A 26,657-nucleotide genomic window follows, 5' to 3' on the forward strand; every position below is an offset into this window, starting at 1 on the left:
CCATTGTCCGACAGCGTGGTAGTAGCGCTCGGGTTCCGACCAATCTGTGTGCGTGACTCTTGCTTTCCGCGCACGTATCTGTCGCGAATGAGGTGCGTATCCCAGCGTGCTATGGGAGCCGTGCTTCCGGGCCGAGTTCGCGCCACTGCCTTACCTGACGCCGTGACGGCACGTCTGCTTTGTCCAGCTTGAGAGACGTGTAACCTTTTCGCTCATGCTCCTCACCTCCCCACTCCAACCGTCTCATTTCCTTTGCTGTTACCAGTATTCGTTTTACTTTGTTTGTTTGCGTTTGTACGCCACCTATATTCACTGTGCTCGCCATTTGGCGCACGTCACCTCCGTTACTGGCGTTGCTTCCCTCTTTCCTTCCTTTAATTTGGAACAAGATCGTGTGCTAAAAAAAAAAAAAAAAACCGGCAAATCCCGCGTACCTGGGCATCGACGTTGTGCGAAGCATGCGCAGGGAAGGTGACCGTGTTGTAAATTTTCTTTTATTTTGAACGACACGTCATGAAATTACGCTAAATATATGTACCATTGTTGCACGCACATACATATGTTGAAGATTTGGAGATGTTTATAAAAACTACTTGTTTGTACTTGCGCGACGATGCCAACTGGAACATGCGTATTAGCAGCACCATAAGCAGATATGAAGCGTTGATGCTCGCGTAGGTGCTGGTCTGAGACACTGCTACATAAATGCACTTCAGCGCACGGCACCTAAACTTAATTGACGTTAACCCGACGTAATGGCTGTATCAAAGGAGTGCATATGTAATATTTATAAAATTGGGTAGGCGGCACTGCAACCTCGATTGACGTTTCACGAAGATTAGCGTCCTTTCGATAAGTAGTTCCGAGACCTGGCGTTGCTCTGTGGTAGAACGCTTGACTGTCACACAGAATGTTTGGGTTCGATTCCTGCTGGAACCAAAAAATTTGAATTCAATTCAATTTTAAAATTTGTTTTATTGTTTTCTTGTACAAGACACAATACAAATTTGTTATTTGCATTCGTCGGGGAGTCAATTCTGCATATGTCTGGTTTTCTTAACACTGACATTTATTCTATGCCTCCGTGGTGGTGGTAGTGGTCAGAAGAGGAAAAAGGCACCTAATTTCGGCAGCCCGGTAGGGAGCACGGCGCAGTGCCTATGCCTTCGTTGGGTCGACGCAACCAATGTCGGGTATTGCTTAACGCTAACGCGTTTAGATTGCCCATGTGTGCTCCCTCCCATGCAAATTTTGGTTTACGCCAAGTTAAGGGGGTGACCACGAGAGCACCCAAACGTAAGCGGCTAGATAGATAGGCTGATAGATTGATACGCTCAAAGTCACCAAAGTTCGCTAAGAAATGCTTTGCATTTAAGGATTGCTTAAGAAGATAGTTTTTTATATATATTTGCGTGGGTATTGTTCTGAGCGTATGGCAGTATGCCCTTAACATTTTCCTTCGAAGCACTGCACGAAAGGCGGCCCGCTACGCTATTTTTAGTCGCAAACACCCCGCGCCCGATTCTTTCGTCGTGCAAAAAGCTGGAGAAATAGCCATGACTCCCTTCTTTGATAATGCCCTTTAGAGTAATTCGTCGGAAACCGCATCCAACTGTTTATTGAGAACACCCGTTCTACTATACTCCACCGTTTCTTCGCCATCGGAGCTGAGTTAGGCGCCCATTCATCCAGTGTTTGGCCAGCCGGACTTCTTTTTTACGTCTTTATACCGACGGTGTTCGGGCTTGTTTGCACGGCGCTCCTCTAGATGGCGGCATTCTCCCGCGGGGAGTGCCTCTTCTGCCGCCGACCTCATTGCTGCTGCTTCCGCAGTCGCCACTGGGATCGGCTCTGCTCCATATTCTCGCTGTCTGTAAACGTAGCGTGCCGACGACTCCGCGCGAGCGGGCTTTGATGATACGGATCGGCACGAAAGCAAACGGCGGGTAGAACAAAGTTGGCCGCTTGCTTGCTTGCCTCGGTTAGTAAGAACGTATACGGCGGCTTGCCGCGCTTTGATCCCGATCTCTCCAAGGGCATGAGGAAAGCCAGCGCGCTGAAAGCTGGCGCGTTCCAGAGCAAAGCGGGTTCTCTCTGAACCAGCCGCCGCCTGGTTGTATAGGTAGTCGTGCGAGCACCCAAAGTGGTGCAGAAGGTAGCAGAAGCCGCTTTGCATTAACCGTGTGGTCCTTTTGCGGAACGAAGGGTTGCCGTGCATCTTTCACTGATTTTTGTTTATCTTCTATTCCTCTCTCTCTCTCGAATAACCAGGGTCTTTGATCACGAACAGAACCACCACGGTCAGTGCGCAGCGAAGGCCCGCGCCGTTTGCGCCCATCTCGAAGACCTTTTCTGAAGGTGTACAGGCCTGCTCACGCAGAAAATAGGTATACCACTCGCGAAAGCAGCCGCGGTGTATGCGCACCAACCTGGTATACGACAGTCGAGGGCAGTTCGCCTTGTTCTGCTTTGCTCCAGTGATTGTTTTGGATATACAGTCGCTTTTCTCCTTTTTTTTCGCTTGTCATTCCAGGAAATGACTTGGAAGGTACACGATAGCCGCTCTCCTTTTATGTACTGTCGCCCCGAGACCCCTCTCCACTTCTCTCTGTGTGCTCGACGACATCGCCTTCATGCCGATTGCACTTCGTTGAGTTGCGTCGATGTCTTGCTAACGCTTCTCTGGCAGCTGTCTTGAGCACTATGGCGCATGCGCGCCACCCGCTGGAGAGAGGCCCCTTGAAACGGGGGGACCCGTAGTTTCATGTCTGGAGAGAGTGGTGCCGCTGTTTGCGCTGTCTGGACTTCCATTTGGCGCGGCCTTTATATGGTTGGCCCTCACTGGCTAGCACGTTGCTAGCTCGCCGATAAACCGTCGCACCGATCGAGTGAAGCCGTCTGTATAGACACTCCTCGCACCACTCCCGTATATCTCATCCGGAATTAGCTCCGCTGCCCTCAACTATATCGGTCGACTGCGCCCTATCGGTGCAGCACTCGCGTCGTCGCGCACGCCGTGCGCTGCGTACCGTTATACTATCGGCCATTTTTGTTGGGTATCTGCGTAGCGTAGCCTGTCACACACGCCGTGCTTGTTGCAGGGGCAAATGCATGAGCAGATACGTTGGCGTGAACTGAAACATTTTTTTCCGGCCGGCGCGTCTCCTCATCTGTGAAGTTTGTGACGTGGTCTCCTTACCGTTCCCTGTTTTCCATTTTGTTCTGTTCATTCTTGTTGTAACTGACAAGGGACTTTAGTCATGATTATTGCCTACATATAGTCTGCTTCATCGTTCACATATGAGGTTCTATATTGTTATTTTTTTTCTCTTCAGGCTGCTTCCCTGTAAGCTCTGCACTTGCTCTGTACTTGCTGTACTATTCAGTTGCCTTCCTTTTACTATTTGGCTTAAAGGTGTTCTTTTCTTTGTCTCCTCTTTCTACTTTCAGGCTTTTCTCCAAGGAGAGTGTTGCAATCTACGCACTTCTTTTGTTTTCACTGTCTTCTACGTTCACGTCCTCCGCCCGCTTCTTTTCTTTTCCTCACTGAGGAGGCTACTTAATCAGCTTAAAAGACCGGGCGTGAATTATCGTGGCGGAAGTGCCTCGCCGTTATACACTGCGCCGACGTCGGGCCGGCATTCCCCTGAGCCATTGACCCGCCGAGCGTGCTTTAGAAGTGTGAACGAAAAGCCGAGAAGAGGACGGGAGAGGCAGCAAAAAGAATAGGCGCTCTCCGGATAGGGCATCTCGGTTGTCGAAGGAAGTCATCTCGCCCTGCCCCGTCTCGTTCCAACTTTCTTCGCTCTAATTGACCGAACCCGCGGATCTAGTTAGCCAAGCTTCGTTACCTCTGAAGATCCTTTCCTTTATTGCATCCCTTCTTTCTCTCCGCATTGCGCTCTCTCCTTCCGTGTGCCGCCCGCGTCTTTAGTGTTACTCTCCGTTCTTCTTCGTCTGTTTCTCGGTCTCTCTGAAGGATCTGTTCCTTTCCCTATCCGTACCCGGCGTTTTACGGGATAAGCAAGAGGAACTGTGCGGAAGTGCCTCTCTGTTCCCTTCGTGTTTTCCGCTTTCACACCTTTCCTTTTCCTTCCCGGACTCTTCCTCACGAGCCTCTCTTTCTCTCTAGCTCGTTCTCTCTCTCTTTCTCTCTCTTGGTGATCTTGAGACGCCTCCGAGAAGTCGCTGTGGCGCCAGAAGGCAGCGCACTTTCTTCTTTGTGTGCCGTCGGTTGTGCGCAGCCTCATTTTCTCTCAATCTCTACCCTCTGCTTTCCAGCCAACGGTTAATGCGCGTGGCGCAGTTGCCGTGGCTGCTGGTCGCTTGATTGTGGTTGTGATTCCCAGGCGGGCTAATTAGCGGCGATGCGAGACACTTCTAGATGGACGGATGTGACGGACCTGCTTCCTCCTCCCTTACTTCGTATAGGCAGAACTACAGTGTGTGGGCTATGTTCTCTTTGATCATTTCTCCGTTACGGTGAGGAGTGAGAGATGAGGTCACCGAGAGATTTCGAAAAGTTACTACTCTCACTTGGCGCTTCTACGCGTAGCTTTTTTTTTTTTTCGTCCGCTGGCGAATCGCTATTTTTCATCCGCGCTAGGCGATCGCCGTTTCTGTCGTTTTAGGGTCGTTCCCTCGCCCTCTCTGCGCGTGTTGGTTTCGATATGCTCGTTAATTTCCGTCATTGCGGTCCGTGGTCATGGCTGCCTTGAAGGATGGGGAAAAAGAAGAAAGAAGATTGTGCAAGAGGAGAGTGGGGAAGACGCACAGTGCCGGCTGTTCACTCAAGATAAAGGACTGTTTAAACGCTTTTCCGCATCGCCGCGCGCCCGACATTCGTGCGCTTATCAACTTTCGCGAGAGGTGCTCGATGTGATGGCCGAGAGACGCGGATGGCGGGAAAGCGGGTCACGGTTAAGTGCCATTCTTATTTACGCCTTTTTTGGGGACTCCATGCATACATTTTACGTTCTTCTCTGATGAACCAGTGCTTCAGCTTATTGAACAGTGGCCCGCTTTTCGTATTGCTCGCAGCAAACTCAAGGCGTATGGTCTTTCTTTACTTCTGACAATAAAAAGTGGAGCCCTTTCTCCGTAAGAATAGAGTCTGATTTTCGGCCCCGTCTTCCCTAAATATAAGGAAAACGGGGCCATGCGAAGCGTGGCGTGTACGTGCATGCCTGACTCAACACCTTTCCATCTTCCTTTTTTATTGTGCGATTCTGCCTCTTAATATTTTTTCCCTTCCTTCATGCCGGGAATGGGACCTTCATCCACGTGCTCAGCAACGCAAGATTACTGTTGCTTCGGGCAACAACGCCGAGTGTACGCTCATATTCAGGCTACCGGGATATGTTGCGATGAAAGGACAAAGTCACCTCGATAAGCTCGAAAAACAATCAGACCCACATAGGTTATTCGCAAGCAGGGAGAAATTGAAGCGTCAGTAATCGAAAAACTGCGTGTATCTACAGGGTGTCCCACTCAACTTCAGCCAGAGTTTAAAAATATGCCAGAACACGCAATCACGACGCGACCAAATGCATGTTGCTCAGCGTTGCCTGGAGTTAGTCAGACTAGTTTTTGTGTTCTCAAGTATTGTTTAATTAGATATGTTTGCTTAACTAACTTTTGAAGAAACAAAGATAGATAAAATTTTATTGAGAAAGTTGTAGATCAGTTTGCAAAACGTCCGAATAGACAGTTTTGAACTTTATATCTGTTAGTTATTAGTTTTTTTTTTTCTGCCAATTCCAAATGGCCGCGAAATACAAAAAGATACCACGTGACAAACCCGCTCGTGCGTCAGTGCGCACGATGATTCTAGTGCTCCCTAAGGTTCCGCGTACGAACAACACGCTTCCCTCGCATCGGTTTATGACAGCGATAAGCAGTCACAGCGGTTATCCTTTTTGTGGCCGATAGCGAAACGTGTTCATCGTAAAGCCACCAGCATCGTTGCGGCCCTGCCGAGACAGCACAGTGGGGCAAATGCTATGGTCGTTCGTACGCGGAACGTAAGGGAGCACTAGAATCATCGTGCGCACTGACGCACGAGCGGGTTTGTCACGTGGTATTTTTTTTTTGTATTTCGCGGGCATTTGTAGTTAACCGAAAAACACTAATACTTGAGAGATCTAAAGTTCAAAACTGTCTAATCGGAGCCCCGCCGCGGTGGTCTAGTGGCTAAGGTACTCGGCTGCTGATCCGGAGGTCGCGGCATCAAATTCCGGCTGCGGCGGCTGCATTTCCGATGGAGGCGGAAATGTTGTAGGCCCGTGTGCTCAGATTTGGGTGCACGTTAAGGAACCCCAGGTGGTCGGAATTTACGGAGCCCTCCACTACGGCGTCTCTCGTAATCATATCGTGGTTTTGGGACGTTAAACCCCACAAATCAATCAATGTCTAATCGGAAGTTTTGCAAACCGATCTACAACTTTCTCATTGAAATTTTTTGTCTATTTTTGTTTCTTGAAAAGTTAGTTAATAAACATATCTAATTAAACAATATTTGAGAACACAAAAGATAGTCTGACAAACTCCAGGCAACTGTGAGCAACATGGTCGCGTCGTGGTTACGTGGGACACCCTGTATAAGCACGTTTGTGACTGGCGCACCTGCGAAGGTTGCATTTCTGTACCTTCGACGGCGTCGGGATTTTCGCAAACGTGCCGTCGTCGCAAAAGTATTTAGCTCATTGCGAGCTTCGCTTTAATAATTACTGAGATATTATGTGTCGATTTCGTGAGACGATCACGAGACACGCCATAGTAGGGAAGATCGGGCTAATTTACGTCTCCTGTGGTTCTTTAACAAACACGTACCTCAATCTTCAGTATGACACCGTGACTCGGCGATCTATCATCTACAGCCGAACGTGATAGGCTCAGGTCCTGCGTCCGAACGCAGGAGTGTATACTTTATGCTCACGTGTACCTTTTCCTGCTCCCTTCTTTCTGTATCTCTATCTTTTCATTCCTCAATCACCTGCCCCTAGCGTGGGATAGCTAACCGGACGCGCGTCTCGTTCACTTTCCGGCCTTTCCTTCCTTTTCCTCTTCCTTCCTTCTTTCCACCGTAATCTAAACATACCGGTGTTTCGTTTTATTTTCCTGTAAAACGACCTTACTGATTCAGTAAACTAACGCCTCATCGGAGTAGTCATCTAAATGGGACTTGGTGTGTTAACTTACAGAAATATGTAATCAGAATTGATTACAAGAAAGAAAGGTCTGGCGTTACCAATGCTTCAGGCTTTCCAATGTGGCTACAGGTGGCTACTGAGGCTTTCCGACTTAACGTGCGCCCGCGTTGCTTCGATAGCCTCAACGTATGGTGCTATGTTCACCAAGACTCAATCGTCCCAGATGTTACCCGTGTAACGTAACCTGGAAAGTGACTCGTTTGACGTTACAAAGGTATGAACGCCGCCAACAAGCTGGATTTGTTGAATACGGTCGGTAGCAAAGGTGATGTGCCCTTTCTCACAGCTGCGTTTTATTTTTTTAAGAACGGTGCTTATGAATACTGCCATAATCAGGCTGTTCATTTTAATACTTATTATTATTATTTGTTACATGGCGAAACTTAATGCGACCTTTTGTGATGGAAAGCGCACTCCGGAGATTACTAAGCGACGAATCTACTTACGAATACTGGAAGCTTTAATTGTTGTCATATTAGGTTCATCGCGGTGGAGAAACGATTCACTAAACCTTAGTAGGCCTACTGTCGTGAAAATATTGATCTCGCACCCTCGAGTATATTTATCTACTTCTTTTCTTGATGTGCGAGCATTGCGGAAAGTTCGGCACCGCCCACGCGTACATAGTTGGGAGTGGCCACGTCCGGTGGTGTTCGGCGACATTCTATTCTTCACTTTTGTCGCTCCTATCACAATGGATCGCGAAACAACCGTACCTGTTTCTTTTTTTTTCTTTTCTTATTTCCTTCTATTTCAGACGTGGTCTTTCCCTTCGCGTGCGTAGCTACCTACATAACGGTGACTATTCTATATCCCAGTTAGGCGTGGCGCCCTCTCAAGTTCTGAAGTGAGACAATGTATAGTTCGGTCTGAAACTCGTAATCGTCTAGAAAAGTGGAAGTTTTTTTCCTCTCTCACTCTCTTTGTAAGAACACTAAGCGCTGTTCCGTCTCAATGCAAACTTCATTGTCTTACTCCCTCTGAGACTTGTTATTTTTGTCGCGTTCTTATATGCTGTTCATTTTCAAGTTGCGAAACTTTAGTCTTTTGTTTGTGTTCTCTATCCTCACTTGACCGTGTGAGATTTTAAATTACGTTAAAGTGGCCCGTCAGCCGCAAACGTAATAATGAGAACACCATCTGTTGAACTTCCCTGGTGTCCCGAACCTTTTCTTTTTTTCTTTTCATCTTCTCACTTTAAGTAATACTTGTTAAGTACATAGCTTACGTTTTACCTAATTTTTGTTTTGTCTTGACCTTTACTGGACCCACCCAGACAGCTCGACCTGTATGCCCTCATGTCTGATTTTGCGCACGCGTTTTTTTTTCATTTATTTATATTTATTTTTGTTCATTTATTGTACGTGTTTCACATGATCTTTTTGTAATGAGCTCTATCTAGGCCAGAGTGTAACACCGTATAGTGTACCGGTGCATTCCCTGCACTAGCGCTTCCTTCGGTGTTATGTCCTTAGACGTTGCGTAAAGCCTTAAGTTTTGTTTGCGCATCCTGTTGCAAACTTCACTAATTAGGGTCTGAGGCTACAAAACGGGGACACTTGCTATTGCTTCGTCTTACAATGCCCGCTTCCTTTTTTGTTTTCTTTTTTTTAACGAAATAGCTTTAGCAGGACGGAAACAGACTTCTGGTTGTCTGAGTCTGGTTGCGATGTCTTTTTTTATATAAGTTTCCTTTTGCGTTGTAGTAATGACGTGGCAACGCTAATAAAAATAATAGTATTTAGGGCAGTGGGATGGTGAAGCCGGAATAGATGAAGCTTGTGTACGAAGTAGTGAAGTAGATGACTCATAGTTTCGTAATATTATTTAACCTCATCTCCGTAATTAAACTTGGGCACATGCGATTTTTAGGGAGGTTGGCTGTAACTGCATGCCATCCGTGTGTTTCATTATTCTGCAACGCAGTATGTGCGTCCGTGCAGTAATGTCTACAGATGGCTTTTGCGCATACATTTGTGTATTTCACGTCTCACCTCTACCATCTGTCAATGAATCATTCAAGGTCGCCTTATCGGTACGAATATTTATGACGAGAACTGTTTCCCGTTGTAGATCACTATCATCATCATGATCAACCTGATTACGCCCTCTGCAGCACATAGGCATCTCGCATATACCGCCAGTCAACTCAGTCCTGTGCTTGCTGCTGCCACTTTATGCCCGCAAACTTGCTAATCTTATCTGCCCTCCTAACTTTCTATTTCCTCCTCACCAGCTTGCCTTCTCTCGGAATTCAGTTGGTTACCCTTAACGACCGACCATTATCCTGCTTACGCGCTGCGTGCCCAGCCCTTCTCCATTTCTTCTTCTTGCCCGGTTTGTTCCCTGACCCACTTCTCCTAAAGTTACACCTGTCATTTTTTTTTCCATTGCTCGCTGCGTCGTCCTCATTTTAAGCTCGATCCTCCAGGTTTCCTCTCTGTAGTTAAGTACCGACAGGAGGCAGCTGTGGTATATCTTCCTTTTGAGGGATAGCGGCGATCTACCAGTCATGACTTGAGAATGCTCGCCGAATGTGCTTCATCCCATTCTTATTCTTCTAGTCACTTGAATCGCGTGGTTCTACTGCGTGGTTGCTATCCGTCTTAAGTAGAAGTACTATCCCGAAGCGCTGTTCCCTTCCAAGTTTGTTGTACATTACTTTCAATTTCTGTAGATTAATTTTAATACCTACCTTTCTGCTCTCCTTGTCTAATTCACTAATCATAAATTGTAATTCGTCTCCTGAGTTACCCAGCAATACATGCCATCGGCGAAGCACAGGTACCATCCAATAATTCTTATCCCTAACTCTTCCCATTCTAGGCCTCTGAAAACCTCCTGTAAGCACGTGGTAAATAGCATTGGGGAGATAGTATCCCCTTGTCTTACACGGTTCTTTATTTGTATTCTGTCGGTTTCTTAATGAAGCACAATAGTGGCAGTTTATCCTATCTACATTTCTTCCGGCATATTTATATACGTTTCGTCGACGTCCTGATTCCGCAGTGTCCGCATGACTGCTGCTATCTCTACTGAGTCGAAAGCCTTCTCGTAATCTATGAAAGCTATGTATAGGGGTTGGTTGTATTCTGAGCATTTCTCTGTCGCATGGTATAAATGTGGTCGACTTTTTAGTAGCCTGTTCGAAGTCGTGCTTGTTCCTTTGGTTGATTGAATTATAATGTTGTCCTAACTAAGTTAGCAATTACCTTTGTAAATAGCTTGTATACGATGGAGAGCAAGCTGATCGGCGTTTATTTCTCTGAGTCCTTGTCTTGCCTTTTTTATGCATTAAGATGATATTAGCATTCTTCTATGATTCTGGTTTCTCCCCGTCAGGCGGCACTCCGTAAATAGGGTGGGTAGTTTTTTCTAACACAATCTGTCTTCGGTCTTTCAGCAGATCTTATCTTACCTGATCATCACCAGTAGCTTTGCCTCTTTGTATTCTCTCCAAGGCTTTCCTGACCTCTTCTGTGATCACTGGTGGGATGTCGTCTGGGTTACTGCTAGTTATTACATTATGGTTGTGGTGGTCCCGGGTACTGTACATATCTCTGTCAATTACTATTTAGATTACTATAGTACGCTGCAACTTTAAAAATTTCTGTAGTCCCAGTCCTAATTGCCGAAGCGCGGTAAGCTGATCACCGCCACGACTCAGGTAGCCCGGTTCATGCCCACGGCAGTATTTTCTGAAGGCGGTATCACAAACTTTCCACTCGTGACGTCAGCCTTGAGTGTGCGCCCACTGGTGCAAGCTTGAGTGAATGGGCCTTTGAAAAGGAAATGCAACATGCTTCTAAAGATGTGCCCGATTATAAGTCATGTGAAAGAGGAGCAGAAAAAAAAAGCTCAACGAAAGGTGCGTCCGGGTTCCCTATGATATGCTTTGAAAATTAAATTGAAGTTTATAAAAGTAGTACATTGCATGTTATACCTATTGAGTGGAGTCATTCACTGATATAGACCGAGTCTAAATCGTTCTTTTTGTCTCCAGTGTAGATGTCAGATGCCTACTACGATTCATTAACTGAGTTCATTAACATCCTCACCTATTTTTCCCACCCTGCACGATGCCCCCATCACATCAGCAGACGCTCTTTCATTCTAGGAGGCTTGGAGCGGCCGCCGCAAAGAGCATTTGCAGCTTCCACTATTTGGTGGGGTGGAAGAGGAAAGAAAAGGAGGGGGTTAAGGGCAAGCTTTTCGGCTGATATCGCAGGCACCTAGTCTAGGAGGCATTGCCCTGTAAAGTGCCAGAGATGTGGAAGCGTACATACTCTCTTATGTCGTGGTAAGGTGGTATAGAGGTGAAATTAAAACGATTGCTTGCAACTTGGTTTTTCAGGAAGTTACCGTTTTACCTTCACTATATGAACATTGGAGCTGTGCGTTTGCTAATTTCGAAATTGTAGTTCTTCGGTGCAGCGCGACGTGCCTGACCTATAGTTGGCGCGCCTATGTTTTTTTTTCTTTGTCGTTGCATTGTGTCTTTTTTTTTACGTGTGGGTGGATATATAGCCACGTGCGGCCGCCACGGCTCATTGGTTCGCCACGTATCACCGTCCCTATAAGACCGAGCAAAATATTACTTCCGTGGTTGCTGTGCGTAGCGTGGTTAATCGCGCGTAACCGACTACCCGTGGGGCCACTCCGTCCGACCCGTGTGAGCTCTGCTGGGAGCAGGGCAAATGCGTGCTTGCTAGTGAATCTCAACTTTCTAATAACCTATTTTATTTTATAACGTATAGATATAATGTCGCTTTTGTCTCTCATTTATATTTAGGCCTACCTTATTTACTTCTATTGTATTTGTCCCAACATCACCAATTATTTGCTGTGGCTTTACGTGAAGGTGAAGGAATATTCTGACAAGAGAACGCCTATACTAACAGAATGAATGAATCAATGATGATGATGATGATGATGATCCTTCGAAAAGGCTTGTTCACACGCGGGCGGATAAGCCAAGAATTCGTCTTATATAAAAATTCAAACATGTAGAGCATTACGTTATGATTACAAGAAAAAGGAAAAGAGGAGCCGTAAAGAAAAAAGTGCGATAACATTTTACCCGTGTATTCAGACCAGCAAGCTACGTGGTTATACCGCCCCGCCGTGGTGGTCTAGTGGCTAAGGTACTCGGCTGCTGACCCGCAGGTCGCGGGATCGAATCCCGGCTGGGTCGGCTGCATTTTTGATGGAGGCGAAATGCTGTAGGCCCGTGTGCTCACATTTGGGTGCACGTTAAAGAACCCCAGGTGGTCAAAATTTGAGGCGTTAAACCCCACATATCTATCTATCTACGTAGTTATCCTGAATAACAATTGGACGAATAAGTGTAACCCCACGTTATCTCCCACAACACTTATACTAGTACAAATTGAAAATCTTGTTCATGTTGTTTCACATTCACTGGCTGCATGGCTGTCTACGTGCAAGCGCTGCCTCGTTCTTTTCGTTTTTCTCCTTGTCGAATATCCGCCAGCACGTTTCATCATTACATTAGTTGAGACAGAGACCTGGTATTTGTGTTCCGACGTGAAAGTTTGCCTGCATTGTGCTAGAGCGTGTGCCGAGGTACCGTAATTCATCTATCCATCGCATTTGAAACTTTGCTCGTTAAAAGAAACAAAGTTTCAAAATTTAAAAGGTTTTGGCAGTCTTTCTTTCTCTTTGCAAGTGTAAGGAGGATGCTGTTCGAAAATCGTGATATAAAACCTCGTCGTGCCCACTCCCTTATCACCTGTCCAGAGCCCGCAGTTTTATTTGCCTCAACTAAAAAAAAATATCGTAAAACATGTGTTGAAGTCGCGATTCGGAATCTGAGATTTTGTTCATATTCACCGCGCCAAGTTCCCCGCAGAGCGCACCCCTATCTTCCGCGTTTCGCTAACAAACCTGCTAAGAAAGTGACCCCGGCTCAGCCGCCTAACAGGTTAAGTGTCGGTCACGTTCAGTGGTGCCCCAAGGGCGCAAAAGACGCCTCTCAAAGGCTACGATACCGCGTCGTACCGGGTGCGTAATGCTGAGATGCGTGCCTTCGCGTGCTTAATTATCCAAACGTAATTAGTCAATTAACCGCGAAGCCCGCATTCTAGCGTCGTCACGTCTTCGCTTCTGCTTTTGTGCAGGCGCTGTTGTAGCACCGGTCGGGGGCAGCAATAAAATCGGCGCTCGTAAAAGCGCCTCGCTGGGAGGGACTTCCTTGCGCTGTCGGACTGGTAGCCGTAACGGCCGTGGCTGTCTCCGAACCGGGGCCACGAGGAATAAAGTTAGCGCGGAGGTCTCCCGGACGTGATTTGCAATGCTGCTGCGGCATGTTTGTCGGCCGTTCTTATTATACGACGGCGGCAGCACAACCGAAGATGTTGGGGCGAGTGTGGTCGGCTTCTGCGTTCCCAGTGCCCGGTAGCTCTCGGCGGGCGACGCCCCCAACAAAAAGTAGCTTACTCTGCAGAAGTTAGGCCTTTCCGCGCGCTTTTGTCGTCGTGCAGTGAAACGCGCTTCGAGGTGGTAGACGGTGTTGTGCTGAGTGAAAACAACGTTAGGAGGTTTTAGAGCCCACTTACAGCTGCGTAGTAGTTCGGAGAATGTGCGCCCGTACCTTGGAAGCACAGACGGGCTTTTGTTCTTTTTTTGCATTTTCAGTTCTTTTTTTTATTATTTTGGAGAAGTGAACTTCGTGGCCGTTTTCGGAGTTTTACGACTGTTTTTCCGGAGCGCTTGTGGGGGAACTTCTTTCGCAGCCGGCAACGCCTCTCCATAGGAGCTAATTGGTTAACGTGCGCACCTTTGTTTTACGTTTGCCGTAATTGCTTAAGCCCCCTTTTCCTCCTCCGAAGTAAGCTCTCCCAAGTCACCTCTTGATTCTTTCGGAAGCTGAACTTGGCACCTTCCGCGGGAATGTTGATGGGCACGCAGAAACTACCGCTTTGGTGCGGCTTGCCTGAGCGAGGAGGATAATTTTATTTTTGTTGGGGCTCGCTTCTTTTCCGTGGTTTCATATTATTCCTGACGAAGTGCGTGGAAGGACATTACCCCGTACAAGTACTTGTAGGATTATGCTTCATGCTGTTTCCCAGGTGATAAACCAAGCTAACGTCGCCGTAAACATGATTACAAGTTGTGTTAGTGCTGTGTTCTAGCTCAGTGATACGGTCGTTTGAGGACATTGTTAGTATTTGGGATAGCCATGGTTTTTTTTGTGTGTGTTTTCTTCACTGTGGAGCGGTGAACCGACTGAAATATAGCATGTTTTATTGTTTTGACAGTATAGTTAATAATGATATTTCGATGTATGTTCGCAGCATGCATGCTTCGGTGCGGATGGGCATCCAAACTACGAGTTGCCTAGGAAACGAGCCGTGCACGTTATTTTTAGCCTGAATGCTCGGACTATTTTATTCCCGACCTTGCTTGTTTCTGTGCGTTTTACTGGACTCATGGCTGTATTGCGATTGACTTTAGATTGTATTATGTTCTCCAAGCTCGGTATATGCTTTCTTTTACTTTTTAAACTGCTATCTACCAACGCTATTTCAGTTCTGCACAACTCTTTCGTTCGCCTACTTGTCGCCACGTCAATTAGGTCACTCCACTTGCCGGCTAATCTGCAAGTTCTATCGTCTTCGGAACTGAAATGTCGTTCGCAGTTTCTCGATCATGTACAGGCTGTCATGACGGGGTGAGGGGGAGTGGGAGAAAGTCGCGCAACCTTGTACGGAACGAAGAGCATGCGTGTTCTTCGATTTTCTGCCCGGGGCTACAGCTGAAAGATCTGACTTGGCAGTTTCGCAACTTCCCGAGTTTCGCCACAAGACCGGCCCTTTTGATGGCCTCAAGCAGCGACGCTTTACTTGTACAGCACCCGCATCGTGTTCGTGAAAAGACCTCAGGAGGTTCTCAAGATCCTTGGTAACTGCGAGACCGCTAGTGTAGCTCCAGGGCTAGCTGGTTGTGCAAGCTCCAGCGGCCCGTGCGGGAGCCCGTGTCGCTAATGAGGCAATAATGAAATAGCCAATAGCGTGGCTCCGTTGATGTGCTGCGCCTAAGTGTGCCCCCTGAGCAGAGTGAGCAAAGCTTTCCCCCTGCCATTCGCACCCTGCAATCTCACTTTCACTGCCTCGTCTGTAGGCCGTCAGATATAGCGAATCGATACATCGATGGCATTCCCCTAGCGTAAGCTGCCGCGAGAGTCAGAAACTCGCAGTGTAAGCGTTCTCTGTGAAATCTACCGTGAATCTGTGCTTGTATAATGTAGCGCATATAAGTGTGTAGTGCTCGAGCTGTACATGCATAACTCGACGCGGTTCGTTTTTGGCTTTCTTAAGGGCCATTTCTTCGTTGAACACGTGTAAGCCGTCGCTATAGTAAACCAGTGTGAGGCTACAGACGAAGCGTTTGGTTTGCCCCTTCAGGGCCACCCTCTTCTTTCGCCCGTGTTTTTTTTTCATTGTTTCTCATTCGAATATTAGCGCGTGTATGCTACCGAAAGCATTGATTCACTTGCTTTTCAGAACAAAAAGAGAAGGTAGAAAGGTTAACCAGGCACGTGCCCGGTTTGCTACCGTACACTGGAGGAATGGGAAGGATGAGTATAAAGATGGCAGAGAGGGGGGGGGGGAATAGAAGAGAAAGAGACAAAAAAAAAAAGGATAGTCAGTCAATGGGCTGACGCATAAGCAGCGGTGGCACTACACAAAAGTTAAACGTGTTCACATAGGCCTGTAGTCCTCAAAAAGCACAAGACGGCTTTGACTGCCTTTTGAGCCGACGAAAGACGAAGACGGTGCTTCAGTGGCATCTGCATAGAGCGTGGCCGATCGTCCAATTGTCGCAATGCCCCAGAAAGCTTCTGTTTTTCAGGGGCAAATCGAGGGCAACGGCATAGCAAATGGTTGATGTCTTCTTCGGTGCCGCGGACGTCGGGGTTGTACATACTTTTGTGAAGACAACCCCCAACCAAAGGCCACAAAGAAGCGATGCTTCACGTCGACGAAGTCCGGATGGAGGTCGAAGTTCCAGCCGAGGGTTCATTTTGTAGAGTTTTGTATGTCTTATACTTGGGGTGTTCCACTCCAGCAGGCACAGACTACGTGCCAGGTGACGAAGTTGCTTTGCAGCGTCTGTCCTTGACAAATGAATCGCAAGGGTGTTCTCTTAGTGGGATGTGCGAGCCGCGTTGTCTGCGGAATCATTGTCACTGCTCCCGCAATGACCAGGTAGCCACTGAAAATTGACCTCGTGGCCTGTTTCTGTGACGTGGTGAAGAAGCTTGACAACCTCGTATGTTAACTGTTCGTGGAAACCTCGTCGAATTACTGACTGCATACTCTGTAAGGCCGGTTTCGAGTCGGAAAACACAGCCCATGTACTCGGTCTCTGTGATTTGATGTACTCCAGGGCGCCTCGCAGAGCCGCATGTTCTGTCGCCTTAGACGTAGTGACGTGAGACAGCTCGATTCGCAGAGGGATTTCTATAGCTGTAATCACCACCGTACCGCCAGAACCAGACGCTGTGGTTGAACCATCGGTGTATATGTGCACTAGGTTATTGTACCTTTCGTGCAAGAGGTGCAAGAGGTTTCCGATGAAAACTCAACGGGACTCTGTGTGTGTGTGTATGTGCCCGTATGTGCGTGGTCATGTTTGTGCGTGTTCGTTGTTTTACAAAGGGTCGGTCTCGAGACGAGGCTGACGAGGTCGGTCTCAAGATCACTTGGTATTCCGGGAACGTATCCCAGAGCCGGGCACCTATAACTGCCCACCAGCGTCAGCGATACGTCGAAATGAAAGGATCACTGGAGTCAGGCGATCTTTTGCGGTCGTTCTTGTACGGGACCGCGAGTGGGCTTTTAGGTTCTGGCGATTAAGCCATCTTTGCACCGATCCATAACCCAATAACTCAAGAAAGCATCGTCCACTCGTTCTGCCTGTACGATCGGGGAAGATAAACGCGCAGAGAATGAGAATAAAGTATACCAAAACGGGCACCTCTTGCTGCGCCAGCGATACGTTTGGGACGAAAGCAGAGGGACTGCGCGGAGGAGGGAACGAAGGCACGCGCGCTGCCCACGTGACCTATCGCATCCCCGAGGTTCGCGCCACGCAGACCGCGAGAAGAGGGAAGCAAGGTTCTAGAAACTGGGCGAGGGAAAAAGGGGTGGGAAGAAACATGCACGGGCGGAGGCCGGCGACGGGGAAGGAGGAAAGCAAAAAAGGGTAAGGGGGAGGGTGGGGCGCGCACCCGGTGCCCAGTTTGTTGCCATCTCGCCCGCGGCGCAGGAGCTCGGCGTTTTTTTCCCCCCGCCCGTCGTCCCATAGCAGCGGCTGGCGTTGCGGGAACTCGGCTTCTCGGTTCTCTTGGTCCCGGCGTCGGCAGCGCGTGCGCCTCTCGTGGTGCCCGTTGTTCGAGCCTACAGTCTCTCTGCGCGCACGCTCACTCCTTCTCTATCTGGTCGGTTCCCCGTTACTTCCCGGCTGATCGCAGCCTATACCCACAACTCTAATCCTTCCTCACCGCTCGTCTCAAAGGGAAGGAAAGGGCCCGAACCAAACGGCATGCGTTTCTTCGCCCGCATTCGCCTCAGGCTGTTGCTGAAGGTGAGCTGAAACTTTCCTCGTTCCTGTCGGTTATACAACTCACCCAGGAGTTTCATCGGAGAACCCTTTACAGACACGACCGCCGATTTTTAACGAGCGGTTTGCTCCCGTTTTCTAGGCTTTCGGAGAGCTCGTTAGAGCGTGCCTGGTGGGCTTGTCTCGCTCGCGAAGGGAGACACGTTGTCTACTCGCGCGTGGCTCAATGTTCCCGCAAGTCTTGTTCTGACTAATTGTTCGATGCGAGTTTCTAAAGGAAACGGCGAAACTGCGTCACATGGTGCAGTATTTGAAGTTTATACTGTCTCGGAGGTGTTTGAAAATGTCGCTACATGTGTGTTCTTTCGCGTTTTCCGCGTTGTGTCATTTGGTGTGAATATGCTGTTAAAAAAAAAGTGTGAATGTGATTACAATCTTTACCTTCCAAAGGAGAGAAGATCCGCGATTCTTGATAGGCTTTAACAACAACTACAACGACAACAAAAAAAAGCTTTATAAAGTGATTATCTCAGGTTTGAAAAAAACGTTCTTCAGTATTATGAGAACGCCTTATAATAGGGCTAGTTAAAAAATATATCTCGGCGGCTTTTGATCACAGAGCGACGTGAAACATTACGTTTGCAACTAACTGGTAGAGGTGGATGGTGAAAATCGGCTGCTAGTGCGTGGCGATTCCTTTTAATGTCTTAACGGGATGTTAGAATTTGACTCGTTCACTTATCACAATCAGCGTAGTCAAATGTATTTCTGGTGGGCATTACTGTGTTGCGATGTGCAGAACGGAAAATCGCGCCATGTTATCAAATTATTCAACTATAGCTGTCGATGCATGGTTTGTAATTGGGTGATCTAAAAAACTAAACGCCTGCTCACTCCAAAGTACTCGCAGTATGTACAGACACGTTAACAGTTTTAAATATATTTCGAGTATGTGCCAAAGCTTATTCTTCTTCGTGAAGAATACATTGTGTACTTTCAGTGTCGCACGTGTTGCAGCGCCTTGCTCTTATTTAGGGACATAGAAGGTGAATATAGTTTGAGTTGTATTGCTAAATTTCCAGATTTTCATACGAAGAAGCCTAGTAGCTGTTCTAACAGCCAGAAAAGGCTTAATGAATACGTTATTGGTTCCATGACTAGAGTTTTTATTTAACATTTAATCAACCAAAGCTTCACGGTCTACTTCCCATTGACAAGGTTTTTTTTTTTTGTGACTTATGCAATAGGCAGTCCGTTGCATAAACTCAGAAAAAAGAAAGCAGCTTAATGACGAAAGATATTCAATTTTAACTGCACGCTATATATAACCTTAGGTTTTGAATGAAGAAACAGCGCTGGAACAGGACGGAGATCAGATTACCCAAGTACGTGTCTTATCGTCATCAACCTGCTCCATCGCTGGCTCTTCATTCAAAATTGGTTTGCACCAACCAGTCTAATTCAAGACGCCAATATAATCCCTAGTAGTCGATATTTCCGGAGCCCTCTACTACGGCTTCTCGAATAATCATATGGTAGTTTTGGGGCGTTAAACATTAAAAATTATTATGATTTTTTGTTGAAAGAACGTAGGAATAAAGGGGGGGGGGGGGGGAGAGGTTATCTGAAGTTCTCTGGCGCACGTGGAAAATAATTTGCTAGCAATAGAGTGCTTGCGGCACCATTTGGATGGTTCCGCACCAGCTCAAACTGAAGTTGTAGATTTTTCAGTAGCGTCTTTCCTCTCCTCTTTATATTCATTTTTTCTGAAGCGGAAGCAAACTCTGTTAAGTCCACAGTATCGTGTTTTCAGAGCCTACACCGCAGGACAACGCCGTGAATACGAAAAAAAATGCTCAAGTTTTATAACGTCACACAGACGTGTCATGACTACGGAGTAGCCGCCCAGTTCTGACGGCTTACGCCTGAGCAATCGGGGTTCACCCTCCTCTCTCTCACACACACACGCACACACAGCCTCCTCGAAATGTTTACATTCTGTATGTGTAGATATACGCGCACACATAAAAACAGGAGCACTAACAGGCATAAGCAGTCGTCCACCCAAAACCAATTTGTGGCTACGCCTCTTTTCTGTGTTCTTACGTATCACCTTTCAGCCAGAAATCAGCCGCAACTTTCTTAGCAATGAAATATCGATGTAAACGGCAAATAATACGTTACTCGAGTAATTGGCATTGCAGTGTTCTTTTAGCGCACCAGGAAAGGGCTTTTTTTTTTTTGTTATGAAAGGATACTTATAGCAAAAATACTACCGGGTTTGTTACGAAAGTTACGTTTATGTGCCTGTCTAAGTGTGTACACGCTGGCGTATGTGTGTGTGCGTGTGTGCTACCATTGGAGCCTATTAATTCATTAGAGTCTCCAAATTCACCAATTCCACTTCTGCAGTTATCCCACAGCGAGCCGTGTAGCCGTACTTAAAGCGAACCCTTCGTTTCTATAGCCATGCTCAGCCTAAAAAGCGTGCCCTGCAAAGACTTCATGCCATCGTTATGCTTTAACGGCTGTTGTGTATACCGCAGCACCCATTTATTTTGCCTCGCGTCTATGCATAAACCATGAAGCTAACGTCGCGACCCGATATCCCGCACTAACGTAGTTCATTCCCCGTCCTATAAAGGGCGACCGCAAAGCGCATTAAGCTTGCGATAACTAAACTGCCGTTACTGCCGGCGTTCTTGTTTCGTGGTTATGACCCTCGGTGCCTGAGCAAGCATTTGCAGCACGCGTTCTTGGGTTGCTGGGCGGAGTATACGCATGATGCGCGAATAATGTTGCAGTGTGCAGTACTTAGAAACTGCTTTCCTGGTGGGTGGGTGTCGCTTTCTGATAATGAGACGAATGGTTTACACCGAAATTGTTTCCCTTCGACAGCTATAGGTGGCTTGCACTGATGTCACGGAAACACCACGTAAAACAGCCACGTTAGGGGCATTCGATTAATTTTACAATTTAAAAAGAGATGAAGAGCAACTATAGGGGAAGCTGGGGCAGTTAGCTATATTAAGTTTGCTATCTCACATATGGACATTGGCATGAGGGAGTAAAAGAGAGAGAGAGAGAGACTTGTACAAAGCACGCACAAGGTGTGGTTTCACAAGTGGTCGCTCAGTGCTGTTTCCTTCAAGTACTGCAGGGTGGCTCGAGTGGCTTTCTGGGCTGATATGCATTGAGTCAGGACTGCCAAGATCGTTTCTAAAGTAAAGGACCGACCACCGAGTCTCCTCAAGGTACACTGGAGAGTTCGCCGATCTTGTCCAAGTTGACGTCAATGGCACGAGAGATGATCGATAGTCCGTGCACAGTTGCACTTGCCGCACTTGGATGGCTCTGTCATAGCAGAACGATAGCTGAATGGGTTGGTAAACGCTACACAGAACCACAACCGACACATCTGGTGACTTCACTTTCCTGGGTGCTCCATTGTTAACTTGGTTTCGCTTGCTAATAAATATGCTTTTTTTAGGAGCGCATCTCTTGGTAAAGCGACGTTTAGGGAGCTTGTACCGTGCATTCGTACAGATTTTTTTCTTGCAGAATGAGTATAGCGCTTGCTGTACTGAGGCGCCCTACGTTGCCTCTTTGTCGTTTTCTATTTGATTAAATCGACTCGGGCGCATAGGCAAACACGATGTCGTGAATTGACGCATTGTTACGTGAGCAGTTGCTTTTACTTCATCCTCGTTTATAAATAGTGCGAACCTAGCTTATTCATCAGTGGTGCTTGTGCGGTTTCGTTTCGAGGCCTTTTGTGTGCCCTTTTGGTCCTTCCCTTCGCTTCGATTTCTATTCCGATACAGCCTTAGACTTTGACTATATGTTTATACAAACACGTGACATAGCAGGGAGGATAACGCCGCATTACTTCATCGTCTGCTTGACTTCAATCATTGCGACTGAAAAGTCCGATGCTTTTTCTACGAATCTGGCGGCGCGTTTTTTTAACAAAAGTTTAATGTGCTGAGCAGATGTAGTTTTGTGCATATTCCTTGATAAGAACCTTCTCATGTTTTTTAACTTATTTTGTCGTCTTGACAGGCTTCGTCATTAGTTTTGAGCATGGAACGCTCAAAGATAATATCTTCGTAAATAGCATCCGACTTCTCTCGGCTGGTGCGTTGGCGGCGCGACTTTTACAGAATACCTACTTTGTGATTTCAATTGTCTAATGTATCTGAACATCTGTCCAATGTTCTGTATACATACATAACTGTATTTCATCGATGCAAGCGCGTTTTTTATACATTTAGCTTCTTCGTCTAACGATATTATATCCTCAAGAATACAGGTGTGCCTTAATGCGCTTCTCTTTAACGCTATTGGTTGTTTAGACATTGCTGAATGTCGAGTTATGCGTATCGTTTTATTATTTTTGTCGTCGCTTTCCTTTAGCTATTTTAAGACCTACGGTCACGAACCAACAAGGCTTAATTCTTACAATCTTCAATAAGTATGAACTCGCTGTTTGCCTCTGCGAGCAATGTTTTGATTTCTTCAAGTATCCCACACTGTACGTGTAAAACCTAGAGTTTTGCTCTCTTTTTGTGCTATTTACTTTGCTCCGCCGGGCATCTTTCACCGTGTCATTTATTCGGGCGGCTAATAGCGTATACGCGTGCGAAAGTTGCGTGCAAATGCGGGAGGTCCCGGAAGTGCAGGTCGCCCGGCTCTGGACCTTATCTGCACCGCGTCTGGCGTATGCGCGTTCGCCGTGGAGCGGCGGACATTATTTCTCCCGACAAGTTCCGCGGGACGCATGAGAAGGGACATTTCCAACGCCACCGTTCGCCTTCAAAGCGCCCGCGCGTGCCTGCACATTGTCATGTCCTCCAGCCTCCCTCTGCGTCCACCTCCATTCCGTTTAGGCCGTGGCGGCAGCACGTGTGATTCATGAGCCCGAGTCCCCTGGGTCAGGTCGCGGCCGATCCGTCTGGGGAATCATTTGGAACCGACGTCCCGGGTCCATGGTGTGCCCTGTGCTGCAGCCGACAGCGCCGCGCCGGTCGGGAACCAAGTTTACTCTGCGAGGACGATAAACGACCGCCTGGCGGGTCGGCCGCGTCCGGTGTTTGCGAGGCGGCCCAGCGCTGCACGGGGCCATTCGAGCGAGCGGTGCAGGTCTTTTACTTGGCGCGATTGGCTGGCTCTGCCGCGAGTCGCCGTAGGCGGCGTGAGACAAACGCCTTGGCCTTTACAACTAAAGTTAACTTTGAAATAAGTTTTGGCACGTTCGCAAGTGGCACTAGATTAAGGCAAATGGGGGATGACAGTTTCGCTAGCTCATCTGTCTTCCTATAGTTCGCACGCAGGTGCCTAGACTGCGAAATAATGAATTGATATCTCCTCATTGACCCCATTAATCCTCTCAAGAGTCAGGGCGAAATGGTAAGGTTCACGGCCGTCTTCTGGTAACTGCAAAGAATCTTTGAGAGACATTTTCTGTCGGTCCTCGGAAAATGGGGAACTATGGTGTCGCCTCGAAAAGATGTCTTACTACTTTTTTTTACTTCTTTAGATTAGTGATACGGTGAGAATGGACACCAATAATTAGTTCAAATGCCGTAAACGAAAGGCGGCTGCATTACACACAGCTAGCGCCTGATCGTACGTATTGCCCTAAAGCCTGTTTACCTATGGTAAACTTGTTTTGGTCCTTTCGCGTTGTCGGTAGTTAGCGAGGGACAAGATTTGCTTACCTATAAGGTGGTAAATCTAAAGCTCCGTTTTTATATTATTCGATGAATTCCGCAGCTCAGTAGTGCCTACCCATCTACGTAAAATGTCTGATTCATTTTGGGCTCCCGGCTGTCTGCAGAACACGAAATAAAGTGTTAGACATCCTGAGGATAGTTGTGCGAAATAATAGCTTCGACTGAATTCATGGCAAATGAAGACGCCACTCATATATGTGAAAAAGTTAATGAATTGGATATATGTAGATATCTTTCGAACCACCTGCGCACGCACGCACGCACGCACACACACACACTTATATATATATATATATATATATATATATATATATATATATATAATTATTCGTAGCTTGTCTGATGTACGTAACACGCTATCGCTTTAAAAGACAACCATGATATAGGTTGCGACACTTCCAAAAGTAAAAAAAGAAACATGGTGACATTAATGCTCGTGGTCCTCTTTAGTATGTGCAGAGCTATGGCTAAGGCGATTAAGCGCGTGTCAGGAATACATGACACCCCTAGTTAGCTTAACGGGACCCATGATTACGGCTTGTTAGCGTCTCTGACTTTATTTTTTGTGTTTTGTCTCTCCAGTTACGCTGAAACACTCCTTCTACTGGTTCGTTAAACAAGTTTCCAACGTTTCCTGATTTCATCTTTTTTTTCTTGTTGGTTTTGTTTGTACAGAGTATCCACAGGCAAAACGAGACCGTGTTGCGTTTGCGACTTCATATTCTAACAGCAGCAAACTTTCTTACAATGTTTTACTGCTTGTACTCCTTGATGCTCCAATAACTGTGTTACTGGAGCGCCAAGTACTTCCCGAATACAAAAACTCGCCTTCATTTATATCATCGCTGAAATGTTTGCGAGAGAAGTTAATAAAGTAAGTAGTCCGTGCGCCGCCGAGCAGATTTTACAGTGTCTACCTTCGCTTGCACACCATCTGCCCAAGTGTTAGTGTTATTCCTATATTTATTTATTTTTTCTTAATAAATGCACAGCGCCTCGCACACCAGCTGTGCAATCTAGTGGTAGCTGCAATTCAATTTTTTTCTTTTTTTTAATCCTAATCTCGCGTCTCATATCTGTCTTTCTGGCATCGAGAACGGCGGGCACTTCTCATTATTATTGCAAAGACTAAGAGCAAGTCGGCGTGTGTGGGGAGGGGGCAGTAAGCAGGCAGCTGACTGTTCTACGATGGGAATAAAGAATGAATACGAGAGGAGAAAAGAACGGCTGGTGGTAAAATATGGAAAGAAGGAGTTCTGTGGATGCAAATCCGTTTCATAATGCACCCGGGATGCTCAGATACAGCTGCAGTTTGGCGGGAATTGCGTTGCCGGCCAGAGAAATAAACAGAGCGCGAGAACGTGCGTGCATCGTGCGCTGCAAGACTCGTCTCGCATATTGCATTTCGAACGAGCTGAAGTTTGGGAAACAAAAGAAGGGGGCCAAAGGGAAAAGGATAGGAGGGATGGGGGTGTTGGCCTTGTGTTTTTACTTTTTTGTGTTTCTGTGTCGTGAAACAGCAACTGCGAGTGGAAACAAACTTTTATACATTCTCCGTAAGTTTGTGGTACCTTCAGTAGCTACCGCTGTTGCAATTTCCTGTGTTGAGCGAAGGTTTTGAAGACATTTTGACACTTCGAGAAACAAACATGGTAAAGGGAATGAAAGGGGCGCAATTTCATTGCATGCTTGTTGTTGTTTTTTTCTGAAAAAGTTTCACTTATCTCTCATCATGTGCCGCGCCGTGGCCGTGTGTGCCCGAGTCTGGGAACTGCGGCTTCGTGCCAGCCTTTGGCGAATGGTAGAATAAAAATGGTAAATAAAAAACCGTTAGGCGCCGCTTGTGTCTCCGCGTTTCAATCTCTTGTATCACGTTGTCAAAATGGTTGACGCTTCTTGCTTTGAGTTACGCTTGTGTACCGTTATCTTTTCCTCTGCGTGGAAGAGGTACAGCATATGGGTGGAGGAGGAATTCTGGGACAGGTAAGGGATTTTATATTGCGCTCTCGCTAAAACTTTTATTCATATTTCAAGCGCCTTGCACAGATCTTTGTGCTGCGCCGCCGATGTTATCGTTCAAGGCGCAGCATTTAATGTGTGTTATTTGCATATTCTGACGCCGACGTTCGTACATTAGAGCCGCCGTAGTACGTGGAGTGTCATTTTGTTCGTCTTCACGTTCTTCGCTGACGTTCAAATAGTATGGACGATCTCTACTCCTGTCTTCTCACGCAGGCTTGATTTATGTTCTGTAATTCTGGCACATGCCTTCAAGATGAAACAGCCTGGGAAATACCATCTCCGCATGTACTGGCATCTCGTCAGGCAACACGAGCGATGTTTATTTAATGCACGAGTTATTTCTCGTTGGTCTGCCTGATATATTTCTGTTTGTTTGGCACTCGTATGTTTAACGTTTCGTGTCGCTCCTGTTTTCTGTTGCGTACTTTGTAGGCGTGCCCAGCCTTCGAAGGAAAATGAAGAAACGAACCATCTGTTGGGCGTAATTTTCCAGCACATTCGGTCATTTCTCGCTGTTTCTGATTTACTTGCGGTTCTTTTTTTTTGTACGTTCCATGACGAATCATATCTCATATCAATTTATGTAAATTTTATCGCGGTGAAGGTAAAGCATGAAGGCGAGCAGGAAAACGTAATGGGGAGGACTTCAGATGACTTTCAGCCCTACCTCGACAATACTTCATTTGGGAATCGCCCTACTTTTTTCTTGCCGTCGGGAACTGACCTGCCGTCTGCTCAGAGTCTCGGGAGCTCTACAATTTCCTAGAGTCTTCGAAACAAGACTGGTTATCATGAATTCAGGGTAAATAGACTCGATTACACGTAAGCCTCCCTAAAGCTCGTTTTTCCGCATTGGGATCCTTTATGCGGGGAAGCCCACTTGTGCGCCGTTTGTTTTAATGCTGTAACCGTTGGGAACGCAACGTCTAGGTTATGCTTACATGTAATTGAGAACGCTGACATAATGGCAGTAAAGTTATTGTTTTGTACATGTGATCTGTGCTATATTAATGTTATTGATGACATAAGCGTTGATTAGCGGAATAATGGAATACGAATGAAAGAAATCGAATGCGTGTACTGGGAGGCGAATGAAAAGCTT

General features: G+C 46.8%; 1 protein-coding gene across 5 annotated transcripts in view; it reads left to right on the forward strand.

Annotated features, from left to right (window-relative positions):
• dlg1 (MAGUK family member discs large 1) overlaps positions 1 to 26,657 on the forward strand; it is a 327,017-nt gene that overhangs the window by 89,181 nt on the left and 211,179 nt on the right. The window contains exon 1 of one of the 5 annotated variants that reach the window (XM_075891146.1): positions 15,835 to 17,822. The exons of the other annotated variants lie outside the window; for them this stretch is intronic. Within the exon in view, the coding sequence (XP_075747261.1) occupies positions 17,781 to 17,822 (42 nt within the window). The 5' untranslated portion in view covers positions 15,835 to 17,780. Of the gene's footprint in view, positions 1 to 15,834; positions 17,823 to 26,657 lie in introns of those variants that run through there. 5 annotated transcript variants of the gene reach the window in all.

This window comes from Rhipicephalus microplus, chromosome 1 (assembly GCF_043290135.1).
Source record: "Rhipicephalus microplus isolate Deutch F79 chromosome 1, USDA_Rmic, whole genome shotgun sequence".
Classification (NCBI taxonomy): domain Eukaryota; kingdom Metazoa; phylum Arthropoda; class Arachnida; order Ixodida; family Ixodidae; genus Rhipicephalus; species Rhipicephalus microplus.